The 22,504-nt window shown below is 44.7% G+C and overlaps 1 protein-coding gene across 3 annotated transcripts in view; it reads right to left on the bottom strand.

The window, feature by feature from the left end:
- The window catches only part of TBC1D30 (TBC1 domain family member 30), a 78,680-nt gene that overhangs the window by 36,458 nt on the left and 19,718 nt on the right, over positions 1 to 22,504 (bottom strand). The window contains exon 1 of one of the 3 annotated variants that reach the window (XM_004582996.2): positions 564 to 1,133. The exons of the other annotated variants lie outside the window; for them this stretch is intronic. Within the exon in view, the coding sequence (XP_004583053.2) occupies positions 564 to 1,050 (487 nt within the window). The 5' untranslated portion in view covers positions 1,051 to 1,133. Of the gene's footprint in view, positions 1 to 563; positions 1,134 to 22,504 lie in introns of those variants that run through there. 3 annotated transcript variants of the gene reach the window in all.

The raw sequence follows: 22,504 nt of genomic DNA, 5'->3' as shown, positions 1-22,504 counted from the left end.
GGAGTTGTGCAGCTCAGAGAAACAGGGCGTTGTAAACACCGGCTGACCGTACCAGAGCCGAGCCTAGCGCAGCCAGACGCGCTCTGGAACCTCACCTAGAGAAAAAGGGTCTCTCCTACAGGCTCCCTAAGCCGCGCGAGGCCAGCTGTCCTCCAGAACCACGGTGCAGGGGCCCTCAGAAAACACACCCTATTATTCTTCGCAGCAGTGGCCTTCCCTCTCCGACCTCCAGGGTCAAACCTTGCCTTTCTTCGACCTACACTTTTCAAGGTCTGGCTGCCTCCTGGAAACCCAGAACATAGTAAGTGGCGCAGCCTCTGACTTCACCACCACCCAGAGAAGGCCGGCCGCAAAGGCTGCGAACAGACTGGGTTTTCGCCGGCGGCTGGTGGGAGCCGCGCGTATCCCAAGCCCCGACCCAGGCCCTCGTCCGAGCTCCGCCTTCCCACGCCGACCGAGCCGCTCCAGGGTTCCGAGGACGCTGCGCGGCCGCGGAGAACGGCGGAGGGAGAGGCCGGTACCGAGCTGGTCCAAGCGCGTTCGCCGCTGCCGCGGGTCCTCACCCGGCTCCAGGGTGCAGAGCAGCCGGGGCGCCGTCCGGGAGATGCAGCTGCGCTTCTTGAGCACATTGCTCAGGATGGTGCCCACGCCACCGCCGCCGCCCTGCCGCTTCAGGCATTTTCCCCCGCGCCTCAGGGAGCTGCTCAGCTTGTCCTGTCGCATCCGAGAGCGCCCTCGGCTTCTACGCAGCCACCGTCCGCCTGCCGCCCCACCGCCCCGCCAGCGCAGCGACTTTGCGCGCGGGGCCCGGTGAGTCGGCGCTGGTGAAGGTCCCCCGGGAATCGCGAGAGCGCGCGGTTGGCGCCCTGGTACCGAGGAGACTTGCGGGGCAGCAAGGGAAGCCGCCCAGCACTGAGCAGCCAACGGGTATCTGCAGTGCGGAGCCAGCCCGGTGGAGGCAGGAGAGGGCTTGGGGCGGGGAGGAGGGCGGGAGCGAGCGAGGGAGCGAGTGCTCGGGAGACGGAGGCGGCGCTCCTTCCCGCCCCCCATCCCTTCCTGGGCTCGCGAGGGCGGAGCGGCCTACGCTCCCCGACCTCGGCCTCGCAACCGGGGACGGGTAGAGACCTGCAGCGATTTCCGCGCCTCTCTTGGGAGAGGTGCCCAAGAGGGCAGGCCCGGGCTCTGAAGGCCAACGAGCAGATGTGCAGCCAGCCGCAGAGCGGCAGGCCCGAGGGCCAATCTGGCAGCTCGAGCTGGCCGACTGTAAAGAGCAAAGCTTCACCCCAAATTTCCCTGAAGTCTGACAGCTGAGAGGCATGGAAAGATGGGGGGTGGGCAGGGCGGGGGAAGGTTGTTTCTCTTGGTAAAAATGGGCTTGGAGAAAAATGTTTTCATTATATAAAAGCATATTTTAAAGGAACTGTTTCCTAGCCTCTGCAACCTGAGACTTCGCTGACCATCGTTACTATAGATATAGATATATAGATACAAAATTCTTGAGATGTATTTGGCACAGTGGGGTGCAAAGTTGTCGCCTGGAAAGTCTGCACTTCAAGTCCCTGCTGCTAGCTCCAAATCCTCTGCTACCGGGCCGGCTCACCCTGAGAAGCACAGGTGGTGGTGGCTCAACTTCTGTTCCTGCCACTCACTGAGCAGACCCTGGTGAAGTTCTTGGCTCCTGGCTTTGGCCTGGCCCATCCCGGCCTGGCCCAGCCCTGATTGTTGCCAGGGCAATAAACCAACAGACCAGAAGATGAAAGATAGGAAGGAAGATATCTCTCTCTGTCTCTCTCTCTCTCATCCCTCAGTGACTCCTACCCCCCAACCTGCCTTTCAAAAAAAAAAAAGAGGAGATGGGACATGGAAACAAATGAATCTACCCAAATACTTAACATTAGACCACAAGAAAAAAAAAAAAATTAACTTAAAGCACAAAGTGAAGCTGTGTATCAACCACAGCTTATATGAGATCTCCAAAAAGCTCTATGCATTATGAAAAATCCATGCATGGGTCTCAGTTTTCTGCACCAAAATAATTTTTTTCAGATTTATTTTTATTGGAAAGTCAGATTTACAGAGAGGAAAGACAAATATCCTTCATCTGCTGGTTCACTCCCCAAGTGGCCACAACAGCCACAGCTGAGCCAGTCCAGAGCCAGGTGCCAGAAGCTTCTTCTGGGTCTCCCATGTGGGTGCAGGGTCCCAAGGCTTTGGGCTGTCCTCAGCAGCTTTCCCAAGCAATGAGTGGGGAGCTGAGAAAGTGGAGCAGCTGGGACATGAACCAGCACCCATATGGTATGCTGTTATATCCAAGGTGAAGACCCTAACCACTAGGTTACCGCACCAGGCCTACCAAAATTATTTTAATTCCATTTTTCCCATCAGCTTTTTGAAGTACTCCTGTATATTACAAAGTCACATAAAGTTACAAAGAAATCTTAAATTATATTTGGTAATAGTTATTAATAACATTGGTATTATATCAAAGAAACCAAGATGTTTTTAGTATAACATACTATAATTAAGACAATTAACTTTTATTTAACATACTGTATTTAAATTTTAAACACTGCTATGAACTCATCTTTTCTTTAAAAAGAAAGATCCTGAATAGGATAGGAAGTTAAGAAAAACTCAGCAATAATGAATACCATCCACACCCACTAGAACCCATTCCCCTCCTTTGAGTAGTGACTGATTCCAGAGCTGGGGCAGAAATGGTAGCCAAGCCTGAAACATCATGTCTGTGACCTCAGAAAGCAATGAGGCCTTGCCAAAGGGGCACGGCATGTGACCAGGTTCCCACTGGTCAAAGATGAAATTATCTGAACATTAAAAATGGCTGCTATTGATTATTAAAAAAAATTCACTATTTGCTAAATGGTGTTTCAGACAAGCCAGAAAAGGTCATTTCTGTAACTCTGGAGTATTTATTTTATAATAAATATATTCAGAGCTTTAGGAAGCACACTTAGAAAGGACAACGGCAGACATGGTACAACTTTAGCAATGATATATATGAAAAACCCATTAAAATGAGATTAGCCATCTGCAAAAGTAAACAAAGCTAATAAGGGGTGTGTATGAGCTCGCTTCAGCTGCTTGGCTAGGGTAAAGTAAAGGTATCACTGCAGAAGACAAAAGCAGGGGCCAACACAATGGCATCCTCCACCTGTAGCACTGACAACCCATACGGGCACCAGCTTGAGTCCCAGCTGCTCCACTTCTGCTCCAGTGCCCTGGCTTTCAGCTGGGAAAGCAGCAGAGGACAAAAGTCCTTCAGCCCCTGCATCCATGTGGGAGACCTCCCCCGAAAAAAAACTCCAGGCTCTGCCTTCGGATTGGCTCAGCTCCAGCCTTTGCAACCATGTGGGGAGTAAACCAGCAGATACAAGATCTCTTTTCTCTCTCCATCTCTGCAAAAAGCTGCTGACAAAGGCACTGTTTAACCTGGCCATGATGGAGGGTTTGGCGAAGATCGCATGTTTTGCAGCAGCTTATGTGCAAGACTCTATCCCTCATCTGCCAATGCTTGTACAGTAACTGCACATGTGTCTCATCCTTTAGCACCACATCCCTCTGGGGCTACAGATGTGGTGAACACCCAAAGTCAAAGGGAAAGGCCTGGCAAGGAGAAGGGGAACAAGCTGCTCTGTACATGCACAGTCTCGTCTTCCCAGCTCTCATCTCAAATCATAGAGGGCTTTGTGTTCCTTTTAACAAGAGGCCATTCATCCTGTTTCTAGCTGAGTAAGAGGAGAGGCTGTCCAGCCAGCCGAGAGGCTGAGCAGTGGGTGCCCCACACTCAGAAAGGAATCCATCAGTTCCTGCAGAGAGGAATCCGTCAGTTCCCCAAGACACTGAGACACATGCCACCCAGGCTGTGCAGCCCCTTTTGCTCTGATGCCACGCTCCCCAAGCAAACCTACAGCTGTCCCTTGACTTTCCCAACAGCCCGCGCCGCAGGAAGAGAGAATCTACCAGCCAGTGAGAACAGTCAGTGCCCCCGAGTCCACACAACCCTCAGTGAGCTGAAGCCAGCTCGTTTTTGGACTGCCAAGACTGCCACTAGACCCTGAATGGTTGACACCCCCACCACACACACACTCACAGATGTTTCACAGCACACACAAAAAAGACCTCTGTAACTGCTGCTGACAAGAGCTTGTTCATTTTCAAAGTGAACATTCCATTTTGGCTCCTTTAAACTGCCACCCGAGATATGACACTCTGGTGGGAAGCATGATGCCCCGTTTCTGATCCAGCTCCCTGCTAGTGTGCCTGGGAAAGCAGTAGAAGATGGCCCATGTGCTTCAGCCCTGACACCCACAAGAAACACATGGGTGGATCTCCTGGCTCCCAGCTTCCAACCACAGCCATTATGGCTATTTGGAGAACCAGCAGATGGAAGTGCCTGCTCTCACGGTTTCCTCCCCTCTTCTTTGTAACTCCTCTGGCTTTCAATTCAAAATAATATTTTTTAGTTACAAGGCAAACCTGATTATTTAAAAAAAAACAAACAGAAAGGACATTTCCCTGAAAACTTCCCATTCTAAAACTGCATAGATATTGAAACCAGGCAAAAAAATTAAAGTTTCCACTATTATGGCAATAAGCAGTGATGGGGATTAAACAGTATCATTTTGTTTACATTGGAGAGGAAAGCCAGGACTGCCAACTTTTACAGCAAACAGATAATTAAATGAATACTAAGATACAATACTCTAACAGCAGCCATGGTACAAGCATAGCATTCTATTTGTTGGGTGACTCACAGTTTATTTCATGTCTGGGATACTGTTTTTCAAAAGCAAAGGATGTCATCTGAAGTCAACTTAGGAAAACAGCTTATGGAGTGTTATCCTGAGGACTCTAGCAGCCAGGCCTTTAGCCCACTAGGTGAACTTCACTCATCAGACAGTGTCAGTGAACTCACAGATGGACAGACCAAGCCCTTGGCACAATCCAGAAACAGCTGGGAGCAAATTTTAATTGGGCGGGGGAGGGAGGGAGGAGGAAGACTCAATATAAACCTCACATTGCCTGAGAAATTGTTATGTGAATTGCTCAAGAACACAAGGGCTTTGAAGAAATGAAGCTCCAAATGGCTGAGACTCCAATATCCAGGGGTGTTTGCTACCCTTCCCCAACGCCAACACCCCTCTTCCCCCAGATGCAGAGCACCACCCAACCTTCTCTCTGTCTTCAGGCTTCTCTGAGAGTGAGTGTGCCCTTTAATGAGACCAGGGAAAGCAGGTCAAAAAGAAAAAGAAAACCTGACCCAGGGGGTAAAAGCCAAGTCTTAGTGGGCTTCCAGAAGGGAATCAGATCTGAGACTTTTCCTGGTGTTGCTATTTTGGTTCAACAGTAAAAGCTTAAAATAAGAAGGGCCTACGTGCTCATGTGCAGGGGATGTGCAGGACTCGTGATGGCCCCAGAAGGCTGATGTGGGGCTGTGGAGCTGGCTCCTCAGGGGACAAGCCTGCTGTGGGGCTGTGGGGCTGTGGAGCTGGCTCCTCGAGGGACAAGCCTGCTGTGGGGCTGGCTCCTCCGGTGCTAAGTAGCCAAGCACACAAGTCTCTGAGCATCTGAGGAGATCTTGGCACATCCCCGCATCCACAGCTGTCTCCCCTTGGGCAGGAGATGGCCACATTTGTCACTCTCGCTCATTAAAAAGGTGCAGTCCAGGCAAGGCAACAGTGGTAGGATTCTTGCCGTCCTTATGGGAGATCTAGATTGAATTCCTGCCTCCTGACATTGGCCCAGCTCAGCCCAGGGATTGTGGGCATTTGTGGAGTTAACCAGCCAGTGGGAACTCTCACTCTAACACTAAATAATATCAAAAGGATGGGAGTGTGGTGGCATAACTACTGCCATGTGCGGAGCAATCAAGACACCACTTCAGGTGCTGATGTCCCATATTATGCTACAAGGGTTCAAGTCCCAGCTCGGATCCTAACTCCAGCTTCTGTGTGCCTTCTGACACACAGAGGCAGGTCGACTCAAATGTCTGGGTCCCTGCCACCCACGTGAGAGACCTGGCCAAGTCCACGCTTCTTGTTTTGTTACCAGCCTGAGTTTTGGGGGAGTGAGGCCCCAAAAAGGAACATATTCTCTCTTGTTCTGTACCTCACAAAGAATTTTTCATGATGTTGCTATTCCCTTCTCTGCTCACAATTTTTGAAAGTTTGTGAACAATTCCAGAATACCAAATCTGCCAGACGGCTGGGTGGGTCCTATGGCTAGTTCCATAAGAAGTTAACATTCCCCTAGACCTACATAAAAGTAAGGCCTTAATAAGTAGTTCGTGCAACTCATGATCCAGGATGGCGCCCACACACGATGAGTTCACGGTCGTGAGCTCAGTAAGCACTTTCTCCTCACAAAGGAGATACCAAGGCAGGGCAGCAGGAAGAAAACCCCTTGTAATTATCAGACACATCGCATCATGGGCATGGAACATTTTCATCTCTTCCTCTATGATTTTCTCCTCTTAGTCATAAAAAATAATTTCTCTGTGTAAATCTGGATATCTGATAATTAGATGCTTTTATATTTTGTCCAGCATGGAATACACAAGCTTTGAAATTCCAATTCCAAATTCCACTGAGATTCACTCTTTCATTTCTAAGTGTTCCTGTTTATGCTTTCTCAAGAATATTGCTTTTTAAAAAAGATTTGTTTAAAATCAGAATTATAGAGATAGAAGAGAGACAAAGGGAGAGATCTTCCATCCATTGGTGCATTCCCCAAACAGCCACAATGGACAGGGCTGGGCCAAGCCAAAGCCAGAAGCCAGGAGTTTCTTCTGGATCTGCAACATGGTGCAGGGGCCCAAGTACTTGGGCCATCCTCTGTTGTTTTCCTAGGCACATGTGCAGGGAGCTGGATCAAAAGTGGAGCAGCTGGACCTCAAACGGACATTATATTGAATGCCAGCACTTCAGGTAGTAACTTAACGCACTACACCACAGCACCAACCTCAGGGCAATTGCTTTTAATGAGCTATTTCCAAAAACACTCCAACATGTACACTCAGGCACACTCAGATATTCTGGATGAAACATTTTAGGGATAAAAAAAAAAACCATTGATAACCAAAGTATGTTATCTGACATTACAATGTGCTGTACAGCTAGAAAGAAAACCCCACTTCAGGGAGGCAAAGGAGGAACCTGCTTCAGAGCTCCACAGCCAGATCCAGGTGTGCTCAACCCAGCAGCTACACAACACCAGGTTCTTGTTCTTGACCTGTTCTTTGCCGTGCACGATTCCTACGCTTCAAAATCACTGAGATTGGAGCTAGCACTATGGTGCAGCAGGTTAGGCTACCACCTAGAACACCAGTGTACTAGGTCACTGGACTTCTCACTGTTCCACTCCCAGTCCAGCACCATGCTAATGTGCCTGGAATATCAGCAGCAGATGGCCCAGCTGCTTAGGCCCTTCCATCCATGTAGAGATCCAGATGAAGGTCCTGGCTTCAGCCTGGTCCAGCCATTGTGGCCATTTGGAGTGAGCACCAGCAGGTGGAAGATCTCTATCTTTATTTCTGTAATTATACCTCTTAAGTAATTAAATAAATATTTCTTTAAAATTACTGAAATCGGCCGCTATCTCTGCCAGCACCAGTGAGAGCCAAGAATGGATGCAGGTCTGACAAGGAAGACTCAAGAACAGATGCGGTGGGCCGCCCTAGGCGCCACTGTGACCCTGACCTTGGGTTGACATCTGGTGGCAGCACTTCTCCATCCTCGGGTACTGGGATGGTTAGGAAGCCAAGTATGGCCTATCCCCCTATCGCCCCTCTCCCCACAAATGGAAAGAATAAATAAAAAGCTTGGAAACAATGTTCACACCCACTTCTCCCTAACCCTAGATCCTTCCCACCCTGATTCACCACATAGATATCATCTAAAATTGAAAAAAAAAAGTCAGTCCCACTCTTAACAGCTGCAATCAAACAACAAAATATTCCAAGTTTGTGCATTGATATAATTAATATTATCAAAATGTTCATGCTACCAAAATCAATTTACAGATTCAATAAAATCCCAATCAAAATACCTATAACATTCTTCTCAGATCTTAAAAAAAGTTACTAAAATCTATATGGAAAAACAAAAAAATTCATATGGAAATACAAAGACCCTGAATAGCCAAAACAATCTTAAACAACAACACAGCTGGAGGAGGTGTCGAGAATCAAGATGGGGGAATAGGGTAAGGACACGTTTAAACGGACAGAGAAACATTATCCAGTATGAAGCAGAGAGGGCACATTCCAGAAAATAGGAGAGAACAGAACAACAGCAGAGGGGTACCTGGAGACTGACAGACACAGGAAAGCAACAAAACCAAGTGTGGTGATGCAGTGACTGATACCCCAGTGGCATTCAGGGAACTGCCATCTGAATTGCACAGGCAGCCGGAACTCCAACAACAAACAGGTGGGATGGGACTTTCACTGGGAGCTTGGGAAGTGAACCCAAACCCAAACTGCCCATCCTGCTGTTCTGTTTGAACTGACCAGGAGCAGAGACAGAGCTGCAGATCCCAGATGGGCAGTGCGGGCACAGGGTGGATTTCACAATCCAATCCACCTCCTAGAGCTGAATCGGGTGCCACTTTGCACAAGGAGGAAAAGGCAAGGGAAAAGACTACACATGCACTGAGCTAGCAGTGAACTCATTTCTGATTCAGCGAACTGCAACAGTGTGGCATCCTACAGGTTCAACCCAAGATAGGTCCCGGTAGCCCTCAGACCTGAGGCCAGCAAATCAAGAACTCCAGTAGTGGCATGTCAGGTGCCATTTTGTACAGCGTGGCAAAAGTTTTAGGACTGCAGGGACAACAGTGAGCTGTGCATGTACTGAGCTTGTGAGAATTCACTGAGCTCAGTGCATTGCACTGGCCCCTCAGGAAAACAATGGCATCATACAGGTCAAAATAGGTCCATGTGGCCCTCAGACCTAACAGCCAACAGATTCCAGCAAGATTACCACCAACAACAACCTAGCTAAATAGAGCTCCTGGTGTCTCCCTGATCCTGGGACCTGCTCCAACCAGAAGGAGGAGAAAGGTTGTAGAGACAACAGTGCAGCCTCAGCAGTGTCACAAAAGGTAGAGAGTGGTGAGCCAGGAGTTGGGGCTATGGAGACCATGGTGGAAATGTGACTTAAGAACCCCGAGCTGGAACTCACTGTAGAGAGTGGCACAATTGGCTGCAAACAAAGAGCCATGTGTCAGCTGCAATAAGTAAAATCGAACTGTAGACCTGTGGGTGACACAGCTTAGAAACCTACCCCAAGGAGAAGATTCTGCTAACCAGAAGTACAATGACCAACAGCCAAAGAAGAGACAAAGGCAAAATGAATATTACTAAAGACTCCCCTGCAAAGGAGTAAAACCCATGCCAACTCCAGAGTTAACTGAGGAAAACATCAAGAAAATAGGGGATACAAAATTCAATACACTTGTTACAAAACTTCATATCAACAACGAGAAACACAACAAAGCAAAGCAGGTATTCAAGGAATAAAGTGACATATTCCAGATTCTAAAAGAAAAAAATTGTCGGCCTAGGATAATATATCCAGCAAAGCTTTCCTTTGTCTTTGAAAATGAAATAAAATTCTTCCACAGTAAAGAAAAGTTACAAGAATTTGCCTCTTCCAAACCTGCCCTACAAAGGATACTTAAAGATGGTCTCTTGACAGAGAAGAGTAATAACACTCACCAAAACCAAAAGGCAAATGTGAAGAACATTCCAGTAAAATGACAACAGAAGACTAAATCAATGAACAACCCATTCCTAAAATGACAGGACCAAATTACCACCCATACCTATTCACTGTGAATGTAAATGGCTTAAGCTCAATCAAACATCATAGATTAGTAGGCTGGATTAAAAAACAAAACCCATTTTTTTGTTGCCTACAGGAGACATATTTCACCAACAAAAATCAACAGAAACTATCTCAAGGATTTTGATTTTTTGTTGTTAGTTTCATCTCTTCAAAACACTTTCTTCTGATTAAATTTTTCAGTGACTCATAGATCATACAGTAGCATTTTCTTCAAGAAGGTTCTTGATTTTCATTTCTTCAGCAACACATTAGTAATTCAGTAGCATGTTATTTAACTTCATGGTGTTTTTAATTTCTTTTTACTTCCTTTTTTAGATTTTGTTTTGTGGCTTTTCACTTAAGGGGATATATAGTAGCTGTGTAATGGAGACTCTATTAAGTAACATGTTATTTAACTTCACGGTGTTTTTAATTTCCTTTTACTTCCTGTTTTAGATTTTGTTTTATGGCTCTTCATTTAAGGGACTGTATAATAGCTGTGTGATGGAGACTGTCATATCTAGTAACATGTTATTTAACTTCATGGCATTGTAAATTTTTATTTTTCTTTCTATTGTTGCTTTTGTATTGTGGCTTTTCATTTAAGAGGATATGCAGTAACTGTGAAATGGAGACTAACATATCTAGATGTGCGGACACAGTATCTATCTCTACTTCCAGACTAGAGATTGACTCCCGATGAAACTGTTTACTATATGACAATAGGATGATGGATTCTCTGCCATTGTCCAAGCCCACAATAATGGACATATGACTGTGTATGAAGAACTATACTTTAGTAGTGATATAGGGGAACTTGGTGGGTGGATGGGGAGGGGACTGGGTAGTGGGTAAGGGAAATCCCAGAGCCTATGGAACTGTATCATAAAATGATGATGATGATGATAATAATAAAAGATTTTTAAAATTAAAAAAAGCTGGAGGCATCAAATATCAGACTTCAAGACATACTACTACAGAGTAATTGTAATTAAAACATCTTAGTACTGGCCCAAAAACAGACATACAAATCAACAGAACAGAAGAGAAATATAGAAATCAATCCACATATCAACAGCCAACCAATTTTTATCAAGCAAACTTAATCCACAGAGATTGGATAGCCTCTTGAATAAATGATGTTGGAAAATGGATATACAGGTGCAGAATTATGAAACAAGATCTCTACCTTACATCTAATGCAAAAATCAACTCTAAATAAATCAATAATCTAAATATATGACTAAATACCATCAAATTAATGCAGAAAATCTCTAGAAGACACAGGCATGGGCAAAAGATCTTGGAAAAGAACCTAATAGGACAGGCAATTAAAGCAAAAACAAACAAATGGAATTACCTTAAGCTAAGAAGCTTATGTTTTGCAAAGGAAACTATCAACAAAGCAACCAATCAGTAGAATTGGAGGAAATACTTGTAAATTATATAACTTGAAGAGAATTGATATCCAGAATCTAAAATGAGCTCAAGAAACTCAACACCATACCAATCCAGTTAAGAAATAGGCAAAGAACATGAGCATGCAATTTTCAAAGGATGAAATACAAATAGTCACCCAAGATGTTAAAAATACTCAAGATCACTAACCATCAGGAAATGCAAAAATATATATTTTTTAAAATGAAGTTTCACCTCACCCCCATTGGTAGGGCTATCATCTGAAAATCAGAAACAATAAATACTGGCAAGGATTTTGGAGAAAACATACCCTAATACACTGTTGGTGGGAATTAAACTAGTACAATTGTTATGAGAGACAGCACAGAGTTTCCTCAGAGATCTGAAAATATATCTACCACACATCCCAGTCATTCCATTCCTGGGAATGTGTTCATTGAAAATTAAAGCAGCATATCAAAGTTATTTGTACACCTGTGTTTATTTCAGCCGAATTCCCAATAGCTAAATATGGAATCAACTCAAATGGTCCATCACAGATGCCTGGATAAAGAAAATGTGGTATCTATATATACTGTGGAATACTACTCAGCCATAAAAAGAATGCAATCCTGTGTTGCTACTGAATGGATGCAACTGTAAATGACTGTGCTTAGTGAAATAAGACAGCCTCAAGAAACAGATGTCATATGTTTTCTCTGATCTGTGGCGGCTAATACAGAGTACAAAGATACAATCTATATTGAGTGAAACTGACATTTGGGGAGTTGATTGATTTTTTACAGCCTTTGTCTATACTCTTGAAGGACAGTGGAGTGTTTTCTTTTTTCCACTTGCTATTTGAATTCTTTGCCTAATGCAGTGTCAAGCCTGTGACCATGAAGTGAATGGAAGATATGCCATTATAATATTTAAACAAGAAAAACAAAAGGAGGAAGAGAGTGGTTGGGGAGTGTGGGCAGCAGGGCGGAGACAGTGAGGACTACCTCTGTGCTCCTAAATCTATGTTGTGAAATGCCTGTAATCTGCTCACCTTGTATCAAGAAATAATTTAAAATATATGTGGTACAATGAATGAAACCATCCCTTGAGATGCCAATATCCCATACCAGAATGCCAATTAAAGTCCCAGCTGCTCTGCTCCCTACCCAGCTCCCTGTTAATGTACTTGGGGAAGCAGCGGGCTCCTGCACCCACATGGAAGAGCTGGAGGGAAGGTGTGGCTCTTGGCTGTGGCCTGGCCAGGAAAGCCCTGACCGCTGCAACCCTACGGGGAGTGAACAAGAAGACAGAAGCTGTCTTTCTCGGTCTCTCCCTATCAGTCTGACTTTGAAATAAATAAATCTTTAAAAAGAAATATGGGCCCGGCGGCGTGGCCTAGCGGCTAGGGTCCTCGCCTTGAAAGCCCCGGGATCCCATATGGGCGCCGGTTCTAATCCCGGCGGCTCCACTTCCCATCCAGCTCCCTGCTTGTGGCCTGGGAAAGCAGTTGAGGACGGCCCAAAGCTTTGGGACACTGCACCCGCGTGGGAGACCCGGAAGAGGTTCCTGGTTCCCGGCATCGGATCGGCGCGCATCGGTCCGTTGCGGCTCACTTGGGGAGTGAAACATCGGATGGAAGATCTTCCTCTCTGTCTCTCCTCCTCTATGTATATCTGCCTGTAATAAAATGAATAAATCTTTAAAAAAAAAAAAAAAAAAGAAAAAGAAATACACTTTTCAAATGTATTTCTGCATAACTGTATTTGCATGTACACAATTGCATGCTTTGGATCCAGCAGTGTGACACAGTAGGCTAAGCTGACACCACCATTCTGTAGGATTATATGAGAACCAATCCAAGTTCCGGCTGATCCATTTTCAACCCAGCTTCCTGCCGATGTGCTTAGGAAAGCAGTGGAAGATGGCCCAAGTGCGTGGAAAGGCCAGTTCCAGGCTCCTGATCTCAGCCCCTGATTTGAGCTCCTGCCACTGCAGCCATTTGAAGAGGGAATCACCAGGTGAAACATCTCTCCTTCTCCACCACCCCTAACTCTGCCTTATAAATAAATCCTTTTTTAAAAGAAAAGCGGTAAATTCCCTGTAAATATTTTATGAATATGGCCTTGTCCTTTTTCTCTGGTTACAAATTCACTGAATTCCAAGTTCCATGGATTACTGCTATAATCACCTTACTTTCAAATCAATTTAAACTTTAATTATGAAAAATGTGGGGAGCCCATGATTCATAGAAAAACTTCACTTTGGAAAAAAAATTCTTTCAACAGTTAAACTCCATAAATCCTGCTTCTACCTGTATAATTTTTCTGTAACTATGCTATCTAGAAACACAGTAAAGCAGCTGAGAACTTTTATTTCTTTAAATAAAGCTGAACTTTCCAAGGCAATTCAGAGAACTAAGAAAAAAAATCAATCAGAGAGATATACTAAGCCATGATTACGTCCCAAAATATAACCTGGACCAGTGTAAAAATAATTTGCATTCTATTTCAGAAGTTAGTATTGAAAGACTGACTCATAGGGACATTTAACAGAAAGGATCATCTTTCCTTACAATGCTTTAAGACAGAATGATTAATGCCATTCAGATGTGGGTGAATCACAGTGGGAAAATCTAACAAATCATGTTAGAGGCTGTTGGGGCAGGCTTTTGGTCTAATGGTTAAACCACCACTTGGGATGGCTGCATCCCCTGGCAGAGGGCCTGAGCAGAGTCCAAGCTCTGCTCCCATCACAACTTCCTGCTAAAATACACCCTGGGAGGCGACAGGTGGTGCTTCACGAACTTGAGTCCTAGCCTCCCATGTGGAAGAACTGGATTGAGCTCCAGGCTCCAGGTTCCCGACTCCAGCCTGACCCAGTTCATTACAGGCACATGGGGATTGAACCAGAGATGGGAGATGTCTCTCTCTCTCTAAATAGATACTTGGGGCGGGGGGGGGGGGAAGATAAGAATTTCACAGTAAGTCAGTCAGTTCTGGCCTCAGCATTTCACAGTGCAGCTCTGTAGAGATTTACAATCCTTTTCTCTTTCCCACGAGAAGAACACGGGAACTCACCAGGTCATTGGAAATGGCCAAATTCATGTTCTCATTTTCTCAAGTTGTAGTCACAGAGGGAAAACGCCTGAGGCATCAGACACCTCCTAGTAAAAGCACATGCTATGTTCTGCTTCCACTCCAGGAGCAGGACCAGTATGGCCAACAATACTCACATTTAACAGAGTAGCACTGGCACCTTTAATTACCACTGTCTTGCCTCCCCACATAAACGCACTTACAACAGCGTCTTTTAGACCTATGTCAGTCTGGCTCAATACCAACATCAATCAGCTCCCAGGGAGGGCATAGGCTGTGTCTGAAATAATTGCCTCTGGTTGCTTTCAACCTTCCTGATTCTTAAAAACTTGCAATGGGCTGGATATCCTTTATCTGAAAGGTTTAGGATCTGAAGATTTGGGATTTTTTTAAGGGCTTTTTGGGTTTTTTGGGGGTTTTTTTTGTTTTTTTTTTTTTGTTTTTTTTTTTTTCCTGTGGCTAGGGCAAGGAGGGGGGATTGTTTTTTGGTTTTAGCATTTGGAATGTTTACATATACTTAAGGAGATGTTTTGGGACTAGGACCCAAGTCTAAATAGGAAATTCATTTGTGCTTCATAGATCTTCCATACACAGCCTAAAGAGGTTTTCTATAATATTTTGAACAGTTTTGTACATGAAACAAAGGTTCACCATGTGGAATTTTCCACCTGTGGCAATCATATCAGTGCTCAGAAAGTTTCGGATCCAGGGGCATTTTAGATCTCAGGATTTTGGATCGAGGATGCTCAACATGGACCAAAGTGTATTTTTAGAAATTTTAAAATAATTTTCTAGTGCAGGGACTGAAACATGCAAAGCACTACGGTAAATCGTTTTATTTTATCCATGGCACACCAAAAATGTCATATTGGGAACCCACTGATTTAATATTCTAAAGTGGTACCTGCCTTAACTCCTGTATCTCTTGGGAATGTACCATATGCTCCCCACCCGCACACCTTATGCTTCCATGCTCTTGTATATTTATAGACAGACTTCCTCTTCTCCATGGACCATGAGCTCCTTTGTACAGAGACACACTTGCTCGTTGTTGCCTCTCTCCCCTGCCTGCAGCTCCCCGAGGGTGCTCTACACATTTGGCACTCAGTATATGAAAGCCAAAGAGAAATAAAACATAAGCTCCTCATGTCAAGAAGAAAGCCAGCTCTTCCTACTCATTTAAAAGGGATTTTTTTTAATTCAACTACAAGAGAAACAGGCAGATGAGTTTACAACAAGTTGTTTTAACATTTGTGCAATCTCCAAAAAAAAAATTCACAAACATTATTTTTAGTCTCCCTGACTAGTTTCCAAATTATGTGATGCTAAGTATCACAGATTGTTTCTGCTCATCAGGGGAAAGTACCCTTGCAACTCTAGCTGTAAAAGCAGCCAACTTAGGAGAGTGGGTAAAAAGAAGAAACTCTAGAACAAGCTGTCTGAGTCTGAAACCCACCATTCTGACATTTCATCTGCTTGCATTGATCAGCTATGTCAGTTTTCTCAATGGGACCAATCAAGTTCTAATTTCATAGGGGGATATTCTGAGGAACAAGTCATACAGGGAAAACATTTACCCTCAGGGCTGGTGTTGTGGTGTAGTGTATAAAGCAGCTATCCCATATGAGTCCCATTTGAGTCCCAGTTCCAGCTGCCTGCTAGTGTGCCTGGGAACGCAGGGGAGCATGGCCCAAATGCTTGAGCCCCTGTATTCAATGGGAGATGCAGCTGCTCCTGGCTTCAGTCTGACCGAGCGCAGGCCATTGCGTCCAACTGGGGAGTGAACCAGCAAACGGAAGATTTTGCTCTGCACTCTCGTGCTCACTCTCTAATGCCTTTCAAATAAACCGAATAAAATTTTCAAAATTTACCCTCATGCTTAGCTCACAGAAAACTCTCTCTGTAACTATTACCTAGTTTATAATTAATGTGAGGGTACTTCCAAAAACTTCATAGAATAATGAAATGCAACGACAAGTTTAGTTTGTGTAAAAACAATGCAAAAGCAACACATAATTGTTCATAATGTATATTTTCCATCAGTTTTTGAAAACCCTGCCTATGTAGGGAGGGTCACATTTTTAAACAACAACAAAATAAATGTATCTTTTCATTTAATTTCATTTTACATGAACCTTTTGAAATTCCTCCTATTTCTATAAAGCAGTTAGCATTTTTTTTAAATAATATTTGTTTGACAAGCAGTGAGAATGAGACACACACACACAGAGCTCCCATCCACGGGTTGACTCCTCCAGTGCCTGCATTGGCCAAGTCAAAGTCAGGAGTCAGAAACCCAGTGCAGTTCTCCCATATGGGTGGCAGGGACCCAAAAACATGAGCCACCACCTGCTGCCTCCCATAGCAGAGGGGAAGCTGGGACTTGAGTACCAGGACTCCAAAACGGGATGCAGGCATTCCAAATGGTGTCTTTGCCACAGTGCCAGATGTCTGAGCCCAGAATATTTTTAAAAAGCACTCTAAGCTTGACACACTGTCGTGGATAGCAGCAGTGTTCCGTGTCACTGGAGCTTCTCCACCACTTGATAATCTAACCACCTAACAGAACCTGGAGATTTAATACAAAACCACTCTGGGCAGTCCATAAAGGAACATTCGTTTACACTGATCAATTGTTCACATTTTGCATTATCTTGATTTTTCTTCGCATGTGACTTGAAGAAACAAGCCACAAGATGGACCAACTGATCCTTTCCTGATCTCCTTAAACTGGCAAAACCCACGCAGGAACTACCCAACAGCCAATGGCTCTGAAAGATCAACGCAAGCGGGAAATCAATCTTTCCTAGCAGGACTTAAGTGAGCAATTTTCTCCTCAGACTTTCTCTTCCTTCATGTTTATAGCTTTTTAAATAATGCATGCCATTTTCAAAAACTTGATTCAACCATTTATTTTTTTTTAAAAAAAAAAAAAAGCTTATCAAATGCTGTCAGTCAATCGTGTAGTACAAGGTTCTGGTCTCTGAAAACATTTTCATTATCTGCCATATAAGTGAGTTTCAGGTTGTGTTCTACATTCATGTACGTATTAACACAAGTGTCTTGAGTTGGGGGTTGCAAATATATTCTAGGATGAGAAACAGCTTGTTAAAACTAATGGGATTGATGGATGGATGGATTTGAAAGGCACCGAGGGACGAAGATTTCCATTCACTGGTTCACTTCCCAAATGCCTGCAAAAAGAAAAAGCTTGGCCAGGATGCAGCTAGCAGCTGGAAATTCAGCCTGGGTCTCCCACGTGGGTGACAGAGATCCACGTATTTGAGGTATCATCTCTTAAATCCAAGGGGGCATATTAGCAGGAAGTTGGATGGCAAGTGGCTTAACTGGAACTCAGGCCAGACACTCCGAAATGTGATATGAGCTTCTCAGGTGGTAACTTAACTGCTACACCAAACTCTTGAGCCCCTCCAATATGTTTATATTTGAGGAAGTCAGGTAAAGGAACTGTCAATGGCATTGCAACATCTGGCTTAAGCATGATCCTGGTATTCCAGGATTACCTCAGACAGCAGGGAGAACAGGTCTGCACACTGAAGGGCTTGGACCACGTAGGACAATGGGCCTGCTGAGCGCATGCTCCTGAGTTCTCCAAGATGATAAACACAACACCCAATCTCATGGAGAAGTGTCCTCACAAGCTCATGACCTAGTAGTCACACTGTGTCCTCCCAGACTTGCTTAAATTTCAACTTTGCCACTGCAGATCCCCCCACAGAGATCCCATAAGAGTGCTCATCTGTGAACCACACAGCCATGCTATTTAGAATCCAGTCTCGGGCTTGGCGGCATGGCCTAGTGGCTAAGGTCCTCGCCTTGATCCCATATGGCCGCTGGTTCTGATCCCGGCGGCTCCACTTCCTCTCTGTCTCTCCTCCTCTCAGTATGTCTGACTTTGTAATAAAAATAAAATAAATCTTTAAAAAAAAAAAAAAGAATCCAGTCTCATGGGGTCACCATGATGGCTCAACTATCTATTCATGCACCTCCAAGCACCAAGATCCCAGGCACCAGTTTGTGTCCCAGCTGTTCTGCTTCCCATCCAGCTCCCTGTTGATGACGTGGGAAAGCAGTAGAGGATGGCCCAGGGCCTTGGAACCCTGCACCCACATTGGAAAAGCTCCTAGCCTCTAGCTTTGGATCAGCTCAGCTTTAGCCACTGCAGCTATTTAAGGAGTGAACCAGCAGATGGAAGATCTTTCTCTGTCTCTCCTTCCCTCTGAATATCCCTTTCAAATAAAAATAAATAAATCCTAAAAAAAAAAATCCAGTCTCACACTTACTTTGATCACTCACAGTGGCATCCCCCTTAAAGGGAACAATTTTAACTTTTTTCACATTTTGAATTATTGCCAAGTTAAGGCTAAAATAATTCAAAAGATAAAACAGTCAGGGCCCAATGTGGTAGCCTAGTGACTAAAGTCCTTGCCTTGAACGCACAAGGATCCCATTTTGGTGCAGGTTCTGATCCCGGCCACCCTGCTTCCCATCCAGCTCCCTGCTTGTGGCCTGGGAAAGCAGTCGAGTATGGCCCAAAGTCTTGGGACCCTGTACCCACGAGGGAGACCCGGAAGCAGCTCCTGGCTGCTGGCTTCAGATCAGCTCAGCTCTGACCGTTGCAGTCACTTGGGGAGTGAATCATTGGACAGAAGATCATCTTCTCTGTCTCTCTTCCTCTCTGTATATCTGACTTTCCAATAAGAATAAGTAAATATTTTTAAAATAAAATAAAACAGACTCAATATTCAGCACAGTGTATAAGGCTGCAACCTACAATGGCAGCATCTTGTAGGGATGCTGGTTCCTTTCTCAGCTACCCCACTTCCAATGCAGCTCTGTTCTAATGACCTAGGAAAAGCAGTGCAAGGTGGCCCAAGTGCATGGGAGACTTGGATAAGGCTCCTGGACCAATCCTGGCCATTTGAGGAATGAACCAGAAGATGGAAGAGCTTTCTTTGTCTCACACTGTCTCCATGTAATTCTGACTTTCAAATGCATTTAAAAAAAAAAAAACAAGCACAATTTTTATGAATTTGTCAGTTTACCAGGACTGTGTATCTCTTAATGCAGGTGCACAATTTTTTTAAAAGCACAGAGAAGAATAACAAGTAGCAACTTCCACTTCCCAACTGTTTACAATGGACCAGATACTAGACTAAATACTCCACCTATTTAGCCGGTCTAATCCAACAATGTAGATCTCATTTCCCAAGAAATGAAGAGTAAAAGGAGAGGGTATGCATATCTTACTGGGAAATTTTTAAATTTTATTTCATTTATTTGAAAGTTAAAACAGATAGAAAAATATATTCTGTCTTCTTGTTCACTACTCAAATCTTGCAACAAACAGCCAGGGCAAAGTCAGAAGCCTGAGGTGCAGGCTGGGTCTCCCATGTGTGGCATGGACCAAGTAGTTGAGCCATCACCCGCTGCTTCCCAGGGTGCATACTGGCAGGAAGCTAGATTAGAATTAGAGCTGGGACTCTGAAATGGGCTCTGAGCATCCAGAGCAGCATCTTAACCATCACACCATATACCCACCCCAATTTCGCTTCTATCTCAGAGGCCAACTCACAGCCCGAGATCTCTCATCTGTTAGTTCACACCCCAGATGCCTAGAGTGGTTGGGTCTGAGCCAAGGCCAAAGCTGGAAATCAGTAACTCAATGCAGGTCTCCCACAGAGGTGGCAAAAACCCAAACATGAACCATCTCTGCTGCCTCCCAAGTCCACGTTAGCAAGAAGCTGGAGTCGGGAGCTAGAGCCAGGTTTCAAACTCAGACACTTAAATGAGGAACACAGTTATTTTAACTACGAAGCCAAATGACTACTTAGAAACGTAATGATTTTTCATGGAAATATAAATATGTATATAAGTGTTAATTATTATATTTTTCTTAGACTTGTTTTTTTTTTTTTAATTTTATTTTAAATTCATTAATTACATTGTATTATGTGACACAGTTTCATAGGTACTGGGATTCTCTCCACCCCTCCCCAAACCCTCCCACCATGGTGGATTCCTCCACCTTGTTGCATAACCACAGTTCAAGTTCAGTTGAGATTCCCCCATTGCAAGCATATAGACTTGTTTTTAATTCTAAAAGGAAAGATGCATGAAAAGAAAGAACGAACCAACCAATGAATGGGTTAAATAACTTCCCCAAGGCCATACAACTAATAAATGATAAAGCTGGGATTTGAATTAGTCTCACTCTAAAATCACACTTTATCCAGTAAGTCAGTAAAATCGAGATAACCAAGAGTTCTCATCTGAGTATCAAAACATTCTGGGAGCTGATGCAGTGACAAAACAGGCTAATGCATGTGGGCACCAGTTCAAGTCCCAGCTGTTCCGCTTCCAATCCAACTCCTTGCCAGTAGCCTAGGAAAGCAGTAGAGGATGGCATTTAAAGCATTTTGGAAGTTCATAGCCCCGTGTATATTTTACCAACTAACTGAAATGTCCATCATTGATGCAAACTTCCCCAATAATTATTTACCAAGATAGGAGCAGAAATAACAAAGCAGCAGGTTTCACAAGGTCAATTAGTGCTGCCAGTTAATAAAAACACAAATCTCTAGGATTCCCGAGTAAAGGAGGGAAGCTCTCGGGTGAGGATACAAAAGACTGCCAGTGTGTGCTCTGGGACAACGAGCAGTGCCAATCAGGACACACAGCGAGAAGGGGCCATGAAGACACCATCAACCCATTCTACAGCTCAGCCAGGACAAACACGGGCTCCGTGGGAGTTCCCACAAGAACCATGGAAAGGACTTATCTCTAGAAAGAGTTTGCCAAATGTGAGGAGGGCAAGAGGAAAGCGCTTAGTCAGCTGAGAAAGCAACAGCCCTAAGATCTCGGCAGACAGAAAATGTCAGATGATGCAAACTTGGTGCCGGGTTCCTGCTCGGGCAGGGAGCAGCTGTCATAATCACCATCTCAGAGCTAACAGGATGTTCATGATGATTCAAACCAAACTGCCAGCGTTTTCTTAAGAGCTCTTAAAAATGCTTACACCAAACACTCACTAGGAAAAAAAAAAATCAACCACTCGCTGAGGCTGAGGCTTTGATAGTCAACACTTCAGATCTTCTCTTAGCACACGTCTGACAATTGTAGTTCAAGATCAGGTGTAACAAGTGATTCCAAATGAACTTTGGCCACAGGATGTTTGGAATGCATCCACTATCGGAACTACACAGAAAGATCTATAGGCAGCAAAAAAAGGCTATGACTGACTCCACCATGTGGGAAAAATTAGGTTTGGCCAGTTGATACAGGCTTAGTGTCTTGGCGCCAAAGCCTACAGCTCTGTTTTCTTTGTTGAATGTAGCTGGCTTCCAGGTTACCCTGAAGCCTTTAGTGCATCACACAGCCTCCTGTCAGTGGTGTTTGGAAAGTAAAAGATGAGGCGTGGGGCTGAAGCCAAGTGCAAAGATAAGGAAAAAAGATGGTGTTGTTTAGAAAAGAAACAGAACATGAGAATGGAGAAGTAGGAGGGCCCAACCCAGAGCCTTCCCCACCCAAACCCACCACTGTGGCTCCCAGAAAGAGAGCCCAGATTTCATTTCAGCTCCATTCATTACAGGAAGTCACCTTCCACTTCTCCAAGATCTGAGATCATGGGAGACGGTGTGGTGGAGGGCTTCATGCGAGGGTGTGGTGGAGGGCTTCATGTGAGGGTGGCTGTTAGCTAGACCTACTTCCCCTGATGGGAGAGCTGGAAGAGGAGGTTGCAGGTCTGGCGGACAGTGAGAAGAAGGACAAGGAGAAGGAATGCCTTCTATCAAGAGCCTCCAACCCTACAAGGCACAGGGATAGAGCATGAGACAAGACCTGCTCAAGTATTAACCCCAAGCAACAAGGGGAGGGTGTGGAAGGTGTGCAAGGGGAGTGGGAGAGACAAGTCAGAAGAGCAAAACTGGGGAGAGTGGAAGATGCCAGAAAGCAGATGGCAAAGGCGAAAGAATCCAGGTTATTACAGGTGTGCTGTGTGAACCAGCTGAGCAGCGAGAGGGTTGCCACATTTTCACAACCAGAGCTTCAGGCACGTTCGCAGCAGCTTTGTTCACCATAGTCATCAGGTGAAACTGACCCAAGTGTCCATCAGCAGATGAAGGGATGGACATAGTGTGA

Source organism: Ochotona princeps, chromosome 15 (genome assembly GCF_030435755.1).
Source record: "Ochotona princeps isolate mOchPri1 chromosome 15, mOchPri1.hap1, whole genome shotgun sequence".
NCBI classification, from domain to species: Eukaryota; Metazoa; Chordata; class Mammalia; order Lagomorpha; family Ochotonidae; genus Ochotona; species Ochotona princeps.
The sequence above is the reverse complement of the archived record's forward strand: the minus strand, read 5'-3'. Positions and strand labels throughout refer to the sequence as shown.